The sequence below is a fragment of the Scyliorhinus canicula genome, chromosome 5 (assembly GCF_902713615.1).
Source record: "Scyliorhinus canicula chromosome 5, sScyCan1.1, whole genome shotgun sequence".
NCBI classification, from domain to species: Eukaryota; Metazoa; Chordata; class Chondrichthyes; order Carcharhiniformes; family Scyliorhinidae; genus Scyliorhinus; species Scyliorhinus canicula.
In genome coordinates this window covers 94,922,624-94,944,306 of record NC_052150.1, presented here as the reverse complement: position 1 = coordinate 94,944,306, position 21,683 = coordinate 94,922,624, and the positions used below count along the sequence as shown (strand labels likewise).

At 44.9% G+C, this 21,683-nt stretch overlaps 1 protein-coding gene across 4 annotated transcripts in view; it reads right to left on the bottom strand.

The window, feature by feature from the left end:
- Positions 1-21,683, bottom strand: part of igf2bp3 (insulin-like growth factor 2 mRNA binding protein 3) — a 199,928-nt gene that overhangs the window by 64,264 nt on the left and 113,981 nt on the right. For all 4 annotated transcript variants that reach the window (XM_038797406.1, XM_038797405.1, XM_038797407.1 and 1 more), the window contains exons 4-9: positions 15,979-16,030; positions 15,825-15,888; positions 6,186-6,476; positions 2,678-2,812; positions 1,036-1,158; positions 814-949 (exon numbers count right to left, since the gene is read on the bottom strand). In XM_038797406.1, coding sequence (XP_038653334.1) covers positions 814-949; positions 1,036-1,158; positions 2,678-2,812; positions 6,186-6,476; positions 15,825-15,888; positions 15,979-16,030 — 801 coding nt within the window. The remainder of the gene's footprint in view (positions 1-813; positions 950-1,035; positions 1,159-2,677; positions 2,813-6,185; positions 6,477-15,824; positions 15,889-15,978; positions 16,031-21,683) is intronic.

Below are 21,683 nucleotides of genomic sequence, written 5' to 3'. Positions count from 1 at the left end.
GTTTCCACAATGACTTCAGGTTTACGAGGCTCCTTTGTGTCATGCTTTCTACCGTACACTTGCTCTTGTCTCTATGCAAGTATTCAGTTGGTGTGTACACCGGATCAAAGCTGTGATAAGATCTGCAGCCAGGTGGCTCTGCTGGAAACTGAAAACCATCAAGTTATTCATAGATAGGTTTCACTTGTTGACACTACTGCTAACTCCCCAGATGGGTGGCACATCACCAAGAAGGTTCAGCGGTGGAAAGGCCACAGTATAGAACCCTCTTGCCATTGCACAAGAAGGACCTGGAAACAGTGTAAAATCTCTTGGCTGTATACATCAGAAAATGTTTCATGTGGAGCACGGTTCCCTAGAGTGTAAAGTACTGTGTTTAACCCAATTGTTCCGTATTGTGCAACGTGAACGGTGATATCCAGATTGTAAATCGACTACAGTATTACAAATTTTATGAATAAAGCACAATTTAACCAGAATTAAATGAATCCTAAATTCAGTCACACTTGGGTAGAATTGTAAAGGTGTTATTTTAGTCTGCAAAACTCAATCAAGTTTGATTTCTGACAAAATGGAGTGAACATATTGGTTATCTAAAATTCAAATCTACAGATTACTGTAACTTGCTAAATTATTCATTCTCAAGGCACACAACTCTGTAAAGACCAAACAAATGGTAGTTTTTGGAACAAAGGACATGTTTCATTTTATAGGAACTGTTGAAAGACAACAATTGTTATCCACCTCAAGCAGTAATACAATCCTGGTCTAGAATAACAGCACTGTACAAATAGTAAACACCTGATTACTTACATTCATAGCAGCCATATCATTATCGTAAGATTCTCTAATTTTCTTCATAATTTCTTCCTCAGCTTTGGAACATGCTTCAATACTGCCTTTTATTGTAATTGTCCTTTCTGGATTGCAAAGCGTCAAGTCTTGCAACCTGCATAGCCAACGTAAAGATTTCAAATTTTGTCAAAAGACCAATTCAATGCACAGAAAATGGAAATCCAGAGCTCCAAAACTTACGGGGAAATTGTGATTTTAGTGTCTGTATCTTGCTCGATTTTTTTCAGATTTCTTCCTTCTTTCCCAATGAGACGCCCAACAAAATTGTTGTGTGCCAAAATCTTTAAAGGTATTTCTTCTGTGCTGCAATTATGTAAATAGGAGTTTCAACGCCAGCTTGAAAAGTTCTCAGATGGTGATTCATTTGGCAAAAGCACTCAAAAATGATTCAGATGAAGACATTTGATTACTTAATTACTCGTGCATTTACTCACAAAAGCAGATGGTTTATACCAAGTCATACAGACCTAGGAGGACCCCAGTTTCCATGCCAAGTTAGCAGGCACAACAGCAAAATGCTACCAATGGGTTTAGCATAGGCTATGATTACAGAGAGGAAGCTGGGTGTAAAGGGCATCGGATACTGTATTTAAGGCGTTGAGCGAGAAAAGCGCGTTGAAGGCTTTAGGGTCGAAATGATTCAACCCTTGTATATTTAATGAATAAATAAACTGAACGGATATAGGTCCGAATTTTTTTTTAAAAGGGTGTACAGTTTAGATTTAATTTAATTGCTCTAGCGGCATGCATGTCGAAAGGGCTAGAATACAAGAGCAGGGATGACCTGAGGCTGTACAAGGCTCTGGTCAGAACCCATTTGGAGTATTGAGAGCAGTTTTGGGCCCTGTATCTAAGGATTGGAAAGGGTCCAGATGAGGTTCACAAGAACGATCCTTGGAATGAAGAGCTTGTCATACGAGATTGATTGAGGACTCTGGGTCTGTAGTCATTGGGAGTTTAGAAGGATTGGGGGGGGGGGGGGGGGTGATCTTATGGAAATTTACAGGATACTGAGAAATGGAGTGGGCGTGGAGAGGAGGTTTCCACTAGTAGGAAAAACTAGAGCCCGAGGGCACAGCCTCAGACTGAAGGGGTGATCATTTAAAACTGGCTGAAGAAATTCCTCCTCTTCCTTCTCACCTCAGAGGGTGGTGAATCTGTGGAACTCTGCCACAGAAGGCTGTGGAGGCAGAGTGTCTTTAAGACAGAGATAGATAGGTTTTTGATTAATAAGGGGATCAGGGGACGGCACGGTGGTGCTGTGGTTAGCACTGCTGCCTCACGGAGCTGAATACCCGGGTTTGATCCAGGCCCCGGGTCACTGTCCATGTGGAGTTTGTATGTTCTCCCAGTGCCTGTGTGGGTCTCACCCCCACAACACTAAAAATGCGCAGGGTAGGTGGATTGGCCATGCTAAATTGCCCCTTAACTGGGCAAAAAATAATCAGGTACTCTAAAAGGGGGATCGAGGGTTATGGGGAGATAGCAGGAGAATGGGGATGAGAAACACATCAGTCGTGATTGAAATACGGAGCTGACCCGATGGGCTGAATGGCCCTGGGAAGCAGATAACACTAAATACTTTAGGGGATCATTGATTATTTTGATAGTGGGCTATTGAGATATTCATTTTGAAAGTGACCAAAGGGACTGCAGAATGCTGCAGTTTCCCACGTGTCCATGGTTTCAAAATTATAATTTTTTGAAACAAGACAGGGATATTCTTGCAATTAAAATAAAACACCTGCCTGATTTGCAGGTACAAACCTAATTGTTTGTATTGTTAACGATTGAAATGCAAAATGTTATTCTATGTACGTACAATTTTGTATCCTGAGCTTCCTTCTGCATGATTTCCATTATCATCTTGCAAGCAGCTGAACACCCCTCTGGTGTTGAGTGAATACTTATTGGTTTCTCAGCAGCACCTGCGTTATCTTTACGATGAATGTCAATCCTAAACAGAGGCAAAACATTCTTATTACTCAAAAAAATTCAATATCTAGCATCTATTTAAGAGTTAAGTAATAACCACAAATGGCAAAAGTTCAATGCTAAGAAATAAAATCCACTTCTGGAGAGAACATGAACAAACTTTTATACAAAAAACAAATTCAATATTTTCTTTTTCCTTTTTCAAAGGTTTCCACAGCTTTCCCCAGACTGCGCAATGGGCCTCAAGTTGCTGGGTACATGGAGATCGGTGTTTTGGGTCACTGATCAGGAAATTTCCCATCCCTATGAACTTTGGGTCGGAGGTGGGCTCAGTCAAAAAGGATAAATTCGACAGCTTTGAAGAACAGAATGCTCTCTCATCATTCATTATGATCCCAGTTATGTTATAGCTGGACAGGAAGATTCCAGAATGGAAAGCTGGCTCAAAAGTCACTTTTATATATTTTTAAAATAAAATATGGAGGAAGAGTCACAGGAACACCAATTAGTTTCAACAAGAAAAGCATCAAACATGGAAAAATTGGATAATAAAACACTCCTTTACTCCCTCCTTACCTTAACAATTATACTATATATAAAAATTAACATGGATTGCAAAGTACATCATCAACTACAAGTGTCTCATTAAGTCCCTTTTAGGCACACAAGATGACTGCGGGCAAATACACACTATCCACTCTGAATCCCAAGTTAGTGTCTGTATATTTCTCCTCGGTCTCCAGATGATCACATGCGAGTTTCCAAACTCAAAGCTTTAAGATCTTCTTTCATAATAATGCTTTCCCTTAGATGTTTGCATTCCAACATTCAGCACAGGTTTTACAAATTCCTCTTTTAACGCAAGCTTCCACTCTACTTTTAACAGCTAATGTAATCCAGGATTTTACACCACCCCCTTTTAGATTTCCTTCTTCGTCACAATTTATACACAAAATCTGGAGATCCAGCCACCGATTTCCATAGTTAGTTCAACTCACATTCCGCAGGCTGTAGGAAAATCTCAGACCTAAAAATCACCTGGCCTTCTTTTCAGCTGTGTCTGTGTTTACTGAACAGTTCTCTGATCTAGTACCTTTAACCACAGCCATCTTGGAAGCTTCTCTTCATTTCTCTATTTCCTTAACTTACTGCTCTTCAGATCTCTGCACTCATTTTCTTAACCATTACTCTATGGTATGGCTTTTGTTCCAGAAATAGCTCTGCTTGAAGCAGTTGGTTTAGATGGCTGGAGAGGGACTAAAAGTTGCCTTTGTTTTCACTATCCATCTCCAACTGGAAACAAATTAGCTAAATCCAAACTTAAAGGCTTCTCTACTGTACAACGCTCCACTTGCTAAGCAACATCCACATACCTCTGCTGGCCTATTCATTCTTCACGCCGTCTCTAAACACAAGAAATACAGTTGGAACTTAACCAACACCCACCCCCCCCCCCCCAAGCACCTTTGTCCATCATAGCGGAATTTCCCCCCAAAATGGCAACGTGTCAGGGTCAACCGGCACGTTCCTCTCCGGGCCACCCCCACAAACTTGATTCTCTCCCCCTGCCCTCACTGGCCTTCCAACCACTGTTAAACATGGGGTTTCATATCAAATCAAGTTGATTTCAAAGACTTCCACCTGCAGGACTTCAGCTGCAAATGCTGCGGAGGGGGAAATCAGAATAGCAAATTTTGTGCTTAGATTTACAAGTGTGGACAGGGATGCCATCGGTTCCAGAGTAAAAAGGGATATGCGACCATTTTACTTTTGCTACAAACACAAAAACCAAGCCAGTAACAGAGGAGCGACCAATGCCTGCCATAGATCAAACACAAAGTAAGTGAGAGAGAAAGAGAGTGACCGACCATCTAAAAACAGAGAGAAAGACATGTAGGTGTCTAGAATGTCAGGTTGTAAACAGTTGTGCTTTAAATTGTTCATCTAGTTCCAAGATGAGAGAGTTGGACTCGCAATGATAGTTAATTAGGCTTGTATCTAGAAAGAAATCCTATGTGATTCACATTACAATGGGGAAGGTTACAGAGGAAGCCATTGTAAAGATCAGGTTACAGGCTTTCCTAGAATATCACCAAATACGACAGCATTGAGAGTCAGCCTGGATCCAAGAGAAGGAGCAGCTACGGACCAAAAGGTGTCGATGGTTCAGCATTGTGGTGAATGTAACTTAGTAATTCACACTGTATTTACCAATACCATTGTAAGCGCAGTAGCATTATCCGACCACTAGGGGGAGTAGCTCTGGGAATGCTCAGGAGTTTGTACAGGGCTCCACCCTTGGCTCCGCCCACGACTCCTCCCCCAGACTGCTGCATAAATACCCTTGTCCAGAGCCAGCCTGCCAGTTCATCGAGGGTTCAACGGGTAACAGGCTGGCTCTGTAGTAAGTAGATTAAAACCACTGTTCATATCTTAAAGCACGTATCTAGTGAATTGATGGTTCCATCAAGCATGCAGGAACATGGATAGAAGCTTATGCTTGTGAGTAAAAGTTAGGCTGGAAGAATCATCTAGCTTGGGTTAAAGTCTCCAGGAAACAAAATCTCATGAGATGGTTCTACGATTGCAAGTTCAAGGCAGAGCAAAGAAAGAATAGGAATTAAACCCATGAGTGCTAAGAATCACTCCAGACTGGGGCACCACGGTGGCACAGCGGTTAGCACTGCTGCCTCACAGCGTCAAGGACCCGGGATCGATCCTGGTCCTGGGTTATTGTCCATGTGAAGTTTGCACATTCTCCTACTGTCTGCGTGGGTCTCACCTCCACAAGCAGAGATGTGCGGGGGAGGTGAATTGACCATGCTAAATTGCAGACGCTCTGGCATTCATCCCACTTTTTGCCCAGCGGACATTTCTGCTTGGACGCAGGTCTGTAGCGCCACCCAAAGCCTCAGACCAGCTATTCGACTTGGCAAAGTTGTTACAACTAGAAAAAATATAATTCCGCCATAGAGGGATCAGAGGACGGTCTCCACCACGTGTAAACAATTCATCAGCCTCTTGGAGACCAGGAGCTTGGTGGTGGGAGTCCACCCAAACCACAGGGAGAAGGTAAAATATGCACAACCCAACAAGGGGCACAGGTGCCCATATACGGCATCACAGCAATGCTGCTTCACAAAAGGTGCTGAATTGGTTAACCGACTTTGCGCAGCGGTCTTTTCCCACACAAGGGACCATTCCCTTGACCCAAGCGAAATCACCCTGCCCAAAAAAACTGGCAGGGGCTTGGTCCAAAGATTGTGTATACCTGTAATCATAGCTCACTGAATTTAACAGTGCTCCACCTTACCCAAGCACAAATTACAAACTTACAACTTAAATACTGAACAGATAATAAAGCTCTTCACAAAAGTTGCAAATGGAATACCTACTTTGACTGTGTTTGTTTTGTGATATTCCGGATTGTGGCTCCTTCCTTCCCAATGATGGCACCCACAAACTGAGTTGGAACCATGATTCGCAAAGGAACATCAGACTGCTGCTGTTTCGGTCTAACTGTTCCGTTCGGAGACCCTTGCCGAGGTGGACCTCGTTGCCCAAATCCACGTCGGGCTTGTGAAGGTATCTGTTGCAAACTCTGTTGAGCGGCCATCTCATCGGGGATATAGGTTACTTTTAGTGAAAAATTCTCCAACATATAGCCATTAAGTTTTTCAATTGCCCTATTAAAAAAAGCAGCTATTAATACATTGGAAGAATTCAGACCAGTGGCTATTTATCTAAAGTTTGACATGCCGTAACAATTTTTTTTCAACATAGGCAGAGACTCGGTCATTTAGTCCCACAAGCTTATTCTCTAATTTAGTGAGATGGCTGATTTGCAATCCAACTCCAAACACCTGCATTTTCCCTGAATCTCTATATTTTATAGATTAATCAATCTCAAGTTTTTAAAAGTTGTAATTGATCTAACACCAATTGCCAGTTACAGACTAGTTCCAAACTTCTACCACGCTGTGTCGAAGAGTTTCCAGCTTTACTCCTGAAAGATCTGGCTCTAACTTGATGACTACACTCCCCAAACAAGGAAAAAGCTTCTCACAATCGACACTAAATATTCCCTAATACCTTGAAAACTTTGATCAAACTCACTTCGTAAATTTTAGTAATACAACAATATTTTGTTTACTCTCTCACCTTGGCTTAACCTCTCCCAAAGGCCAATTTTTTTCCTCATTACTGGTGCTTTGGAGCATAAGTCACCCTGCCAATGAACATTCTGGCAACAGTGGTCTGCACCTTTGGCACAGGCGTTTGTTTGCCAGGTCCTAAGGCAATTAGAGCCAGCTCAGCCTAACCAGTTTTTCATAACGCCCTAACCTTCAGCCTCTCACCCGTTAGCTATCATGTGGAGATGCCGGAGTTGGACCAGGTTAAAGTCCAACAGGGTTGTTTCAAATTACTAGATTTCGGAGCACTGCTCCTTCCTCAGGCCTTAATTTTAGCTATTCACACACACTCCTCTTTTATTTGATTTCTCCCATTATGCTTGCCACTGTCCCATGGCCTATTACTGCACAACACTCAACATTCTGAAGGTCAGTCTATTTATTTTCCTTTTTCTGTGTGAGACCCCGACATAAGCCCCCTTATGTCTGTTGCATTGCAAATGCGGAAAGTGCTGGAAAAACTCAGCAGGTTTAGCAGCATTTGTGGGGAGGAAGAAACAGATTTAACACTGAAATGTTAATAGTGCTTCTTTCTCCACAGATGCTGCCAGACCTACTAAGTTTTTCCAGCACTTTGTTTTTATTTCAATCTCGGGGGATTGTAATATTTTGCTTTTAGATCTGCTACATGTTTTTATTTCCGATCTCCGGGATCTGTAATATTTTGCTTTTATATCTACAATCAATGCTGCCCACCTATAACCTGAAAGATTACCTTGTGTTTTCCACACATTGGCTGCCTGAACTACTGGTGCTTTCTAGCATTTACAGGTTTTTGAATTTTCTTTCCTCATTAGAAAATTAGATTGAGAATGTTCCTTTATAATATAGAAAATGTTCCTTTATAATATAGAAAATTAAGAACTACTGAACTTCAATCAGTTTGGTCGAATTCCGAATTCAATTCACAGAAGTGAAAAGACACCAAAACTATCCCAATTTTCCAAAAAGTTCTCAAAACCTTTTTTCCAACCTAGGGATTACACCTCAGCACAAACAAAAATGACCTAAAGCAGATAGTTCAAAAGCCAAAAAGAGAATGCAGATCAAGTTTAATCAATTAAGGTGGAGTGGGCGCGCAGGGCGGCCACAGCACGAAGAGCTCCCGTCGGTGGCCGCAAGTCGCGGCGATTTTGGGGAAATCCCCGCTTTTCGACACCGTCGGCCTTTGGGGCCATCGCGAGCAGCCAGCGGGGCCTGTTTAAAAACAGGTGAAGAACCTCGTGTGGGAGTTGGGGCGGCAGGGGCCGAGGTCCTGGGCCCAGCGCAGCGGGGGCGGAGTTACGAGAAGGCAGGCCCGAGTCCAGGACACCTTGTAAGAGCGGTGTCCCACAACGGATGGCTCCCACCTAGGAGGAAGAAAGAAGGCTGGAACCTGGTCCCAGGGGAGTTTTGGATGAGTGCAGAGGGGAAATAGAGAGAGCTGGAAGATTTAAAGAAATTTAAAGAAGTTTGGTGAAGTTTTTTTCCCCCTCCTCTTTGTCTTTTAAAAAAAAAAGAATAATTCAGATTGAAGAAGGACAGAAGGGTAGAGGGAGAGAGAGAGAGAGAGAGAGGAGAAGAGAAAGAAAGTGAAAAACAATAAGCTGCTAAAGGATGCGAAAAGCAGCGTCGAAGAAAGGAGGAAACGCGAGGTCACCGCTGAAGGAGAAGACGAATAAAAGTGGTGATAGGATGGCGGAAGCTGAACTGCAAAGCGGGGCCGCACTATTTACGGTGGAGATGATGACCGAGGTGATGGCAGGGGAGCTGGAAAAACAGTTTGCGAGGCACATGGATGCCTGGAAAAAGGAGACAGTGGCCGCATTGAAGTTACTGGTGGAGGAGGCAATCGCCCTAATAATTGCCCCGTTGAAGGTGGCGGTGGCAAAGGCATTGGCCGAGGTGAGAGAGCAGGGCGAGAAGATGAAAGAAGTGAAGGAAGCCATGTCACGACACAGCGACCAGGTCACCTCGATGGGAGATGAGTTGCGGAGGGCGGTGGAGATTAATAGAGGTCTCCGAGCAAAGCTGGAAGACTTGGAAAACCGCTCAAGGCAGCATAATTTGAGAATTGTGGGCTTGCCTGAAGGGACAGAGAGCAACACAATACTTCGCTAAGAAGTTGGCGGAGCTGATGGGAGAGGGTGAGAGCCCCTCCCAGTACGAGCTTAGACCGAGCCCTTCGGTCATTAAGGCTGAAGCCCAAAGTGAACGAGCCGTCAAGGGCAGTAATTATCTGCTTCCATAAGTTTTGCATGAAGGAGAAGGTGTTAAACTGGGCGAAGCAGAAGATACTATGGGATGGTACTACCGTCTGGATCTACCAGGACTTGACGGTGGAGTTGGCAAAAAGATGAGCGGCGTTTGGGCGAGTGAAGGCGACATTGTACAAGAAGGGGGTACGGAGGGCAGCACGGTGGCCTAGTGGTTAGCACAACCGCCTCACGGCGCTGAGGTCCCAGGTTCGATCCCGGCTCTGGGTCACTGTCCGTGTGGAGTTTGCACATTCTCCCCGTGTCTGCGTGGGTTTCGCCCCCACAACCCAAAAATGTGCAGAGTAGGTGGATTGGACACGCTAAATTGCCCCTTAATTGGAAAAAATAATTGGGTAATCTAAATTTTAAAAAAAAAAGGGGGTACGGTTTGGTATGGTGTACCCAGCGAGAGTGAGGGTAACGTATAACGGCAAAGAGTTTTATTTTGAGACCGCGGATGCGGCTGAGGCGTTCGTGAAGACAGAAGGCTTGGGACAGACATGAAGAGCAGAGCTGGAAGAGAGACTGTGGACTGAGTCTGAACAGCTGGAAAATGTATAAATGTTATAACTTTCTTTTTACAGATTTGTATTGTAATCTACTTCTCTTTGTATTGTTATAGAGTTTAAGTTAATGGTGGGTTGATGGGCGCTCTGTGTTGCGATGGTTAAATGTTATGTTAGTGAATTGTATGGGTTGGATTGTTGGGTTTGGGTTTTTTTCCTCTGGGACTGGGTGGAAGGGGATGATATGTCTTGGCGGGGGGGGAGCCACCCACACTAGCTAGCTAAAGTCAGTCAGCTAGTGAACGGAGGTGAGAGGAGAGGAGGGCTGCGGACATTGGAGCCTGGATAGCAGGCGTCAATGGGCCTACGAGGCAAGCGAGAAGGGGGATGAAGGGTTGGTTGCTGGGGGATGTTGTTTCTAGGGGAAAGGTAGGGGGGGTTCGATGCGCCAACTGAGGCGAGCGAGGGGTGCAGTTTATGAACATGGAGACAAGGTATGTATGTTAGCAGGTCAGCTCCGGAGGGAGGCAGCAGCAAGGGAAATTCTTCAGGTAAGGGATAGGGCCGGGAAGTTGGTGGTGGCTCCAGAGCGGATTAACAAGGTTTTTGAGGAATTCTACGACAGGTCAGAGCCACCTGGGGGAGTCTGGAATTTCTGGATGGGTTGGAGTACCCGAGGCTAGGGGAGGGAGACAAGGCTACATTAGAAGGAGCAATACTTGAGCAGGAGATAAAAGACACGATTGGGAGGATGCAGTCGGGGAAGGTGGCAGGGCCGGATGGGTTTCCAGTGGAATATTATAAAAATTTAAGGATAAGTTGGCACCCCTGATGGCAGGGATGTTTGAAGAGGCGATAGGGAAGGGAATGCTGCCGCAAACCTTGGGGCAGGCATCGATTTCACTGTTGCTTAAAAAGGATAAGGATCCGACGGAGTGTGGGTCGTATAGGCCCATTTCACTTCTGAATGTGGACGCAAAGGTATTGGCAAAGGTACTGGTGGGTAGGCTGGTGGAGTGCCTCCTGAAGATGATAGGTGAGGTTCAGACAGGGTGTGTGAAAGGGAGGCCGCTGTTTTTGAATATTAGGAGGGTCTTGAACGTCGTTATGGCACCGGCGGAAGGGAAGGGAAGGAAACAGAGGTGGTGTTGGCACTGGACGCCGAGAAGGCGTTTGATCGGGTGGAATGGGGGTACCTGATGGCAGTGCTGGAACGGTTTGGGATTGGACCAAGATTTGTGAACTGGGTAAAGTTATTATATAAGGAGCCGAGGGCGAGTGTTCGCACGAACAATATCAGTTCAAGATACTTCTCTCTCCACCGTGGGGCAAGGCAGGGAATTCATATGCCCCCCCCCCCCCCTGCTGTTTGCATTTGCGATTGAGCCGTTGGCCATCGCATTAAGTAGTTCGGGAGCATGGAAAGGAATAGTGAAGGGGGGGATAGAGCATAGGGTGTCCTTGTATGCCGACGACTTGCTGCTGTATGTGTCGGAGCAGAGTGCGTCGATAGGAGGAATATTGGAGTTGCTGCAGGTATTTGGGTCTTTCTCTGGGTACAAGCTGAACTTGGACAAGAGTGAGTATTTCGTGGTGTCTCAACTAGGGGTGGAGGCAGGGGTGGTGGGGCTGCCATTCTGTAGTGCAGGGACTCACTTTAGGTATTTGGGGGTGCAGGTTGCCCGGGAGTGGGGAAGGCTTCGCAGGTACAATATCACTAGTTTGGTGGGGAGAGTGAAAGCCGATCTGGCAAGGTGGGATGGTCCCCCCGTCACTGGCGGGTCGGGTGCAGGCGGTTAAAATGAATGTGTTGCCGCGATTTGTTTATTTTTCAATGCCTACCGATTTTCCTGCCAAAGTCTTTTTTCAGGAAGATTGAGGGGAGGATTACCTCGTTTATATGGGGAGGGAAGGTGGCCAGAGTGAGGAAGGTGCTGCTACAGAGGGGAAGGCAGGCAGGGGGTTTGGGTCTCCCGAACCTGACGTACTACTATTGGGCGGCGAATGTGGAGAAGGTGCGGAGCTGGGTCAGAGGGGTTGATTCCCAGTGGGTCAGAATGGAGGAGAGTTCGTGCAGGGGGTTGGGGCTGAAAGCACTAGCAACGGCCCCGCTCCCGATAACTCTGGGGAAATACTCGGAGTCTGGTAGTAATAGCTTCCTTGAAAATCTGGAGGCAGTTTCGCCAACACTTACAGGTTGGGGGCAGGGTCGAGGGAAATGCCGATCCGGGAGAACCACAGATTTGAGCCAGGGAGGTGGGACGGAAGCTTTCGGAAATGGGAAGAGAAGGGGATTAAGACTCTAAAAGATTTGTTTCCTCGGGGTTGATTTGCAGGATTGAGGGAGCTGGAAGCGAAGTATGGGCTGGAGCAGGGAGAAGTGTTTAGGTATATGCAGGTTCGGGACTTTGCCAGGAAGGTGATACAGAGCTTCCCGGAGGAACCGGCCTCCACTTTGTTGGAGGAGTGGCTGGCGGCAAGTGGACTGGAGAAGGGGACAGTGTCAGCGGTATATGGAGCTATGTTGGAAAAGGATAAGGCACCACTGGAGGGGATCAAAGCGAAGTGGGAGGAAGAATTGGGAGATTTTACAGAGGAGGGGGCCTGGTGTGAGGTGCCCCGGAGAGCGAATGCCTCCACCTAGTGTGCGAGGTTGGGGTTGATACAGCTGAAGGTGGTGTACAGGGCACACCTCACGAGGGCAAGGATGAGTTGAATCTTTGAAGGGGTAGAAGATGTGTGTGAACGTTGCCGGGGGGGCGGGAAGGCGCTAATCACGGTCATATGTTTTGGTCCTGTCCAAAGCTTGGGGAGTACTGGAAGGAGGTGTTTAGGGTAATTTCCAGGGTGGTGCATGTAAAGCTGGACCCGGGTCCCCGGGAGGCCATATTCCAGGTGTCGGATCAGCCAGGGTTGGAAAACGGGTGCGGAGGCAGATATCGTAGCCTTCGCCTCGTTGATCGCCCGAAGGCGGATCCTGCTGGGATGGAGAGCGGCCTCTCCACCTTGTGCCCTGGCGTGGCGAGGGGACCTGTTGGAATACTTGACCCATGAGAAGGTTAAGTTCGAACTGAGGGGAAGCTCGGAGGGGGTTAAGTTCAAACTGAGGGGAAGCTCAGAGGGGTTCTACAAGTCATGGGCACTATTTATTGTGCACTTTCAAGAACTGGATAACATCGAACATTAGTTGGAGGGGGGGGGGGGGGGGGGCTGTGTATGTTGAAGATGGCTATGGATAATCCCGGATTCCTTTTTTTTTCTTTGTCATTTGTTTATGTTAACATGCGGGCTGATGTCTGGGCATGGTGGGAGGATGGGATCGTTGTTATGTTACTGTTATGGGGTTTGAGATATTTGTTGTTGGTTATTGATTGTTGTTGGGTATAAATTCGGGAGAAAAATTGTGAAAAAGGAGAATAAAAATATTTTTTTAAAAAGTTTAATCAATTAAATGTAGCTTATCCATCCAGAAATTTCCCTCGCAGCAAAAAAAGTGCATACAATTTAAAGCACAGGACCTCGTTATTCTGCCCAATTTGCTCATGTTGGTATTTTATGGCACACATGAACTTCCGCCAAACTTATTCCATGTAACCTTGATAATGTAACCTTCTATTGCTTTCTCCTTTGCATGCATATCTTAATGACATCTGTGCTATTTTATTTAACTACATAATGTGGCAGCAAGTTCCACATTCTAATCACTGGGGTTTCTACTGAATTCCTTATTGGATGCATCAATGACAGTGGGCAATGACATCTCTGCCATGTCTACACTACCAAACCGTAGAATTCCTACAGTGCAGGAGGCCATTCGGCCCATCGCGTCTCAACAAGTGTCTGAAAGAGCATCCTACCTAGGCCCACTCCCCCACACTATTCCCATAACCCCACCTAACCTGAACATCTTTGGACACCAAGGTGCAATTTAGCATGGCCAATCAACCTAACCTGCACTTCTTTGGACCGAGGGGGGGGGGGGGGGGGGGGCATTCGGCCATGCTCCCGTCATTCATCATGTTCAATACCCTGATCCAGCCCGCCCCTCCCCCCTCCCTCCCTCCCTCCTCCTCCCCCCTCCAACATCCTTTTAGCCCTAAGAACTATATACAATTCCTTCATGAAATTACACAATTTTGGCTTCAACTACTTTCTATGGTAATGAATGCCACAGGTCCACCACTCTGGAAGAAAGAAATTCTCCTCACCTCAGTCCTCAAAGGTGTATATCCCTCATCCTCAAACTATGACCCCTAGTTCTGGACACCACACCATTGGAAACATTCTTTCCAAATCTACCTTGAATTTTGTAAGTTTCTATGAGATCCACTCTCGCTCATCTAAACTCCAATGAATATAATCCTAATCGTTTTGTCTCTCCTCATATGACAGTTCCTCCATCCCAGGAATCAGCCTGGTAAACCTTTGTTGCACTCCCTCCATAACAAGATCATCCTTCTTCAGATAAGGACACCAAAACTACACAGAATACTCCACATGTGGCCTTGCCAATGCCCTGTACAATTGCAGTAAAACATCCCTATTCCCATACTCAAATCCTCTCACTATGACGGCTAACATAAAATTTGCCTTCTTTACTGCCTCGCCTGCAGACCTTCGAACTGTGGGAGGAAACTGGAGCACCTGGAGGAAACCCATGCAGACATGGGGAGACGGTGCAAACTCCACAGTCAACCAAGGCCAGAATTGAACACGGGCCCCTGGCACCATGAGGCAGCAGTGCTAACCGCTGTGCCACCATGCCACCCCTCATCCCACTGCTGCCTACACCCCTTTCACTCCACCACCTTCCAAGTTCTCACCTTCTACCCCATCTCCACATCCAAAGGATCATCCTCTGCCACCTTCAACGCGATTCTGCCATTAATTATTGGAATGTTGGTAACCGAGCAGACAAAGAGTCCATTCCTCCATGATACCCTGGCCCATACTTTCAGCACCCCTTCCATTTCTCACAGCACCTTCCCACACAAGTACATGAGATGCAGCACCTACACTTTTTAACCTTCTCACGCTCAATCGCCTGTAAGAAATTGTTTACTTTTTATTTTAATTTCGCATGTCTTGCTCTCTGCTCAAAGCTCTTTCTCCTCTACCTTCGGAAGAGCAAACACACAATGGGAGACTGCTTTGTTCAATACCTCCAATATATCTGCAGTTCAATACCTCCAATATATCTGCAGTTCAATACTTCCAATATATCTGCAAGTGTGACTCAAGTTTCCAGTCACGTGCCACTTTACTTCTCCATCCCACCCTGACCTTCCTGTCCTCAGCCACACTCACTGCTCCAAGGTTAAATAAAAGCTCAAAGTACAACACCTCTTCAGATTGGGCACCTCACAGCCTGTTAAATTCAACAATGTCTCAATCACAACTACGCCTATCATTTTGGACAGTAAGTGCTGGCAATTGTTCTGTTGTAATTTACAGCTCCTGTAGACTCTGTTTCATTATTGGACTGGATTATTGTCACGCGTACACTGAAATGTATTGTTCTGCGAGTGGCTCAGATCATTCCGTGCATGAAAAAAAATACATAATGTAAATACTTAATGTAAATACATGCATCGGGTGAAGCCTACAGGAGTGTAGTACACGTTTGATTACCACCCCTCTTTTGCCTTGTTCTGTCGTTCTTTTATCATTTAATCACTTCTGCCTTCCATCGCATCTCAGACTCTCTCCTTTTCTCTTCCTTAAAAACTGTTACATCTCTAACTTCATGCAGTACTGATAAAAGGTCATCAACCTGAAATAATTGTTAGTCTCTCAGCAGCTGTTGGCTGACCCCATTACTTTCATCAACTTCTGATTTTAATTCAAGTTTCCAGCATCAGCAGTATTTCACTTTTGAATGGCCCGTTTCTGTGCTGGATATTTTATAAAATAAATTGCTAACATTCGCATCTACGATACAGAAGAATAGGGAAATAAAAATTCACTTGGGCCTTTAGAAGAAAGTAATCTTTGGAGTGAATTCTGAAGTTGCGTGCCAGGAAGTTGATAAAATTCCTGAGACTTTAAAAACTTTTCCCACAAAAGGACCATTCTTTATATGCTTATACAATACTCACTGTCTTGCATGTTCCTTGGTAGAATATGTAACATTCACTACTGCAGTCTCCGTTTCTGTATTTACTGCAGACCAAGGAAAAACAAGTTTAAAAACTAGAAAATGTTAATAGATACACAATGAATTATAAATGCCAAAATGGCTTCGTTACATACCTTGCTCGCAGTTCTCCACTGAACCATATTGAGCTAACAAACTATCCAGGACCTAGGAATAAAAACAGACGATATGGGAACAGAATACTTTCAGGAGTAGATTAGGTTAACATTCTTCACGAAACAAGAATGCATTAAGCTTGCATAAATTTAGAATATCCACTGCAATTATCAAAACTATATGCATCCACATGTTAAAGAAACCCTTGTAATTTTTAAAACCACAATGGAAAACATTAATATTGCTGAAAAGTGAGTCATACTGCCAAAACATTTCATCTTTCATTCATTAAGACAAACTCAAGAATACCACATTTTTCAACAATCACGACAATTTATACCGCAGGAGAAAAGAGGTGCTGAATGAAGAAAGCAATGGGAAGCTATAGGTTCCCAAGCTTCCAGGTAATTCAAAAAAGGTGCAAGGCTTAAACATATCCTTTTTGTTTGAAGTGAGTGGGTCCCTAAATATGAATGCATGTCACTTCTAGCAAGTGTAAATGAGCCACATTACAAGCTTAACTTGTCATGTACCCATCAACGCACTCAAAATTATTCAGCAAAAGCTGCCCAATCACAGAACCACATCGAACAGACATTTTATTTGGGGTTTTACAAGCATGGGTTGTTGGAGTTCGATCTGTACCCTACCTATTAAAGTAAAGTCGCCACAGTCCCAGATGACCATAGGCTGCTTTCGTCTTTGAAAGGGAGAGTTGACTGGTGGTGATTTTAAACTGAGGATTACCACACCTTAGGCAAGGAGCAAAGAAGGCGGGGTCTTCATGATTAACCTCAGCTGATACAGGATTCTGCCTATTATGAGCAAAAGAAATGTTTGATTTGATCAGCCAATCTTGGGGTATACAGCCTACATACCTGGCATCACACCAACACTGAAATTATATAACTTTACACAGGTGTGTGGTGGCCAGAAGATTAGTGGAAAACGTCACCTGTGTCACTACTGCACAGTGGCTCATTTAAACTTCCTAGAAGCGACATATATTGATATGCTCTGATCTATTGATGGCAAATGAAAGTCTACAACCAAGAAAGCACAACAGCCCTTGTACTTGCTCAGAAAACGAAGGGAATTTGGCATGTTCATATTGACTCTTACCAATTTTTACAGATACACCATAGAATGCATCTTAGATGGCTGCATCACAGCCTAGTATGCCAAGTGCTCGACCCAACACCATACAAAACTACATGGAGTCATGAACACAGCCTAGTCCATCACACAAACCCGCATCTGACTGTCTACATCTCCTGCTGTCTTGGGAAAGCAGGCAGCATAATCAAAGAACCCTCCCACCCAGGTTATTCTCTCTTCCATCGGGCAGAAGAGAACGGTCTGAACGCACTAAGATTCAAAGACAGCTGCTTCCCTGTTACCAGACTCCTGAATGACCTTCTTATGGACTGAACTGATTTCTCCACGCATCGTCTCTACTGAGTAGCACTACATTCTGCATGCTTCACCCGATGTCTATGTATTTACATTGTGCATTTATGTTTTTCAGGTGTGGAACGGCCTCCTGGACCGTTTGCAGAATACATTTTTTAAAAATATATAAATTTCGAGGACCCAATTAATTTTTTCCAATTTAGGGGCATATTAACGCAGCCAATCCACCTACCCTGCATATCTTTGGGTTGCGGGGCGAAACCCACGCCAACACAGGGAGAATGTGCAAACTTCACACGGCAGTGACCCAGAGCCGGGATTGAACCTGGGACCTCAGCGCCGTGAAGCAGCAATGCTAACCACTGTGCCACCGTGCTGCCCTGCAGAACAATACTTTTCACTATACCTCGGTACACGTGACAATAAATCTAAATGTTCAAGCCTTGAGCCTTTTTTTGAATTACTGAGTGTTTCAGTAACCTATAATTCCTTTGGCTTTCTCCATGGTAACATCTCAGCCAGGTTAGAATTGCCAACCAATCACACCACAGGATCAAAGGGGTGCCAAATTATTGTGATCACTTTGAAACTCAACATTCTTGCCTTTCTCCCGACAAGTGCATGATAAGAAGCTGAGCAACAGGTCTCTTTTCAGCAATATTGAAGTTCTTTAGAACCAAGTGATTGAAAAACACTATTGGTGATCTGCATTAGAGCATATAGTCCACTGTACATAGATCAACCTCAACATGTATTGTATGAAACACATGCTAACTTTTCTGAACAAAAACACAATTGCAATCAGCGATTGTCAAAGAAAGTGATTACACAGAACATATCACTCAGAATTGCTACAGTGCAGAAGGAAGCCAATGCTCTACTTCAACGGAAAATAGGAGTGCACTGCATTTACTGAAGAACTGAAGTAATTTTGCAATCATCAGCAATTAGAATCATAGAATTTACAATGCAGGAGGCCAAATCTGCACCGGCTCTTGGAAAAAAGCACTAGCTGGCCTTTTCAGAATCAATATTGATCAGGATTCCAGCCTACTTTTTAAATTCGAATTATGAAATATACATAACTTTAATGACTATTCAGTTTTTCCAAATAGAAAAAGGATAGCACATAGGTTCTCCTGACGCAAATAAGCAGCTTCATTGAAAAATTGTTTCCCTCCCCACTCATTTCTTTTCTGTGGACATTTGTACAGAATATTTGAACAGTAACGGTTGCACAGTATTAAACAGATTTTACAGAACAGAAATGGATCGTTTGGTCCAACAGTTATGTGCCACACAAGCATATACTTATTTCACCTAATCGTGGTCAGTGAACTGTACCCTCCTATTTCTGTCTCATCTATTTGTGTAGTTTTCCAATATTTACATTATGCTATTTGCCATGTTGTATTAAGCTTTACATTCACAACATTGCCTGTATAAGGAAATGACTTATTGGATATTAGTTAGTGACTGCTGCACGGGTTTATTCAGGAGGTCTCACTAAGAGGTTCAGAGGCTTGTAAGATTGAACAGTGGCGTTTATTGGTAGGATGTAATTATATACACATGGACAAAGTATAGCCCAAATTAGGATCAAATTCAACATTGACTCTTATTCGAGCCTCTGCATGCAACTGCCTCCTGCCGTGTGTCTTTGTACATCATTGTGGGCGGTATTGCCCTCCAGGTACCACACCGCAACCCCACCCCACCAAACATTTTTACTGTACAATCTTTCTTTTATGCGCTACCCATTCTTCCCCCATAAAAGCTCTGTCTTTATAAATTCAGATGGACTGGAGCGATAAGATTAGTTGCTTTCGGCAAGCTCTGTTGACATGCTGTTGAAATTGTAATGCTGCGCGCTTCCGACATTTGGTTCTCTCGATCAGATTCGAGTTTCATGCTCCTTGGAGTTGAACTTTTTCGAATCAACATTCCACCTTCTTGGTTTAGACACCAGAGGCTCATTCAGTTCCACCTGGAAGGAGTGCTCACTCTGTTCCTTCATAGCATGAACACTGGTTCTCTTTTTCCATGGGATCAGCCATAATCTTTCTGGAAATTGAAGGTTCATCTCCATTCCATTTGAATCTTCCTCATCCATGAGTTTAACGTGCAATTTTGGCTTTCATGGTTACACTTGTGGTGTTCCTTCCTGCACACTTGTACTTCACTGAGGTGTGTACTGGTGAGTCACTAATAGTGACAGGAACAGAGAATGCTGACAGTTAAAGTTAACTGAATCCACTTCCTGTCCACAGTTTGTACTCATATCATCAAGCAGCATTTAGCTTTGCCAGCTTAGCCAAGTTATCCAAGCGCACTCTAATCGAAACGTTGAAGCCCCACAATAGAATTCACATTGTGGCACTCCTACAGTGATGCAAGAGCAAGTGCAGATGACATTACATCTGCTCACGAAAACTGCCAGGGTGCAGAATTAAAAGGTGCTGTCAATTAACATGGTTTGTAAACCGTTAAGCAGGATTACGTCCAAGTCCTTGAAAGAAACCTACACAGGTATCTCCTGAAATCCCTCTCCATGCAATTCACTTACACTGTAGACCATTCACTTTGATCAACAGTGTAGCTCTGGTGTCATCCCTGCTGGCCTGAAAATATTGCTCCTGAAGGTCCAGTGCTCAGGCCTCCTATGCATCAATCCTGTTCTCCTGTTAAAATCTTGGCCAGTGATTTTAATCCTTCTAATATTCAGCTGGAAGAGAATCAAGACTGAATGTTGGAGAAGCAGTCTTGAGCGCAGGAGGTGGGGCTGAGAGGGGAAGAGAACCAAAGCAGTGACAGCCAGATAGACATGGATGGAGTCAGGTGGAAACATGCCTGTGGATGATGCCAGTCTCTCGCAAGCAAGAGTAGAACCAAACGAGAATAATTCCTTTGAGCTGCCAAATGACGGGTGGTGGAAGGGAACAATACGAGAGTGGATCATAAGCTGTTTAAAAGTGATGAATGCATCATAGTCAAAGAACATGTCATGTATGCCTTTAATCACCATCGCCTTGAAACTGTAGGTGTCGGGAAAAAAATCTCACGACAAGGATTTAAATGGAATTGCAGGTGAGATAGATATGGGGCCGAATTCTCCAATTCAGAGTCTAAGTTTTGGCGCCAAAGGAGAATCTGTGGACCTTCACGTCAGAAAACCTTGGCGCCACACCTGCACTGATTCTGCTACCGGTGAGGGGCTAGCACCAGCGCCGCGTGGAGTGGAACACCATCGAAACTCACGAAAAACGGTGGAGGAATCGGCGGGTCCGTGATGGGCACTTGCAGGGCTGACAAGCTGCAGCCATACCTACCCCCCCCCCCCCACCCCGAAAAGGTGGGACCACTGGAGCACCGATAGAGTGGATGGGTCGGCTGGGTGGGGCCAGCAGGATGCCCCGGTTGTGGTCACTTATACAACCCAGGGCACCAGGTTTAAAGTGGGCTGTCAGTGGCATATGCAGCTGCATGGCTGCCTTGCCGGTTGTGGTAATGGTGTAGTGTTCCAGTCCACCCTGACCCCACAGCCCACCTCCTGGCCACCCCCCCACCCCACCCTGACAGAACCCCCCCCCCCCAGCCAGCGGCATGGCTGTCGGCAAAGTATGGCGTTGCTAGACACTGTCTGTACACCCACTCTCTCTCTCGGCAGCCACCACACCAGGTTCACGACGTGAGCACACGTGGACCACGGCATGGGGAATTCGGCCAATTAGAGGCAGAGAATCAGGGTGGGCCCACAAATAATATGCAAACAGTGTTGCAATTACACGCACGAGCGTTGCATTGACGCCATTTGAGGCGCTGGAGAATCTCAATACGGCATCAAACGGCACCTGCAGCTATTCTCCGCCCGATTGCGGCGTCAGCTAACAAAGAATCCCGCTCATGGGCCTTGGACATGACAACACCCAACTCTACGATACCACCAATTTCTTCAGACTGCATTTCCAATGCCTCAAACTTAAAACTCATTCTCACTAAAAGCTCTTCAATGTCCAAAGCTTCCTGCAGTCCTCTGTTCCTCGAGCTCTGAACTCTTTTGCATGCCCCATCCCCAAACTTCTCCAATGGCAGCTATACCATCAGCTGCCTATGGTTCACACACAAATTATCTTCCCAACATCTTTCCATGCCCCCAACTTCGCCTGCTTAATTTAAACCATCAGACAATTGAAACTGAAGCTCAACAAAATTGGAGAGAAATTAATAGTACGAAAAATCAGTGGACCTTCTTTCAACACCCAAAATAAATCTGTTCATTATAAAGATTATA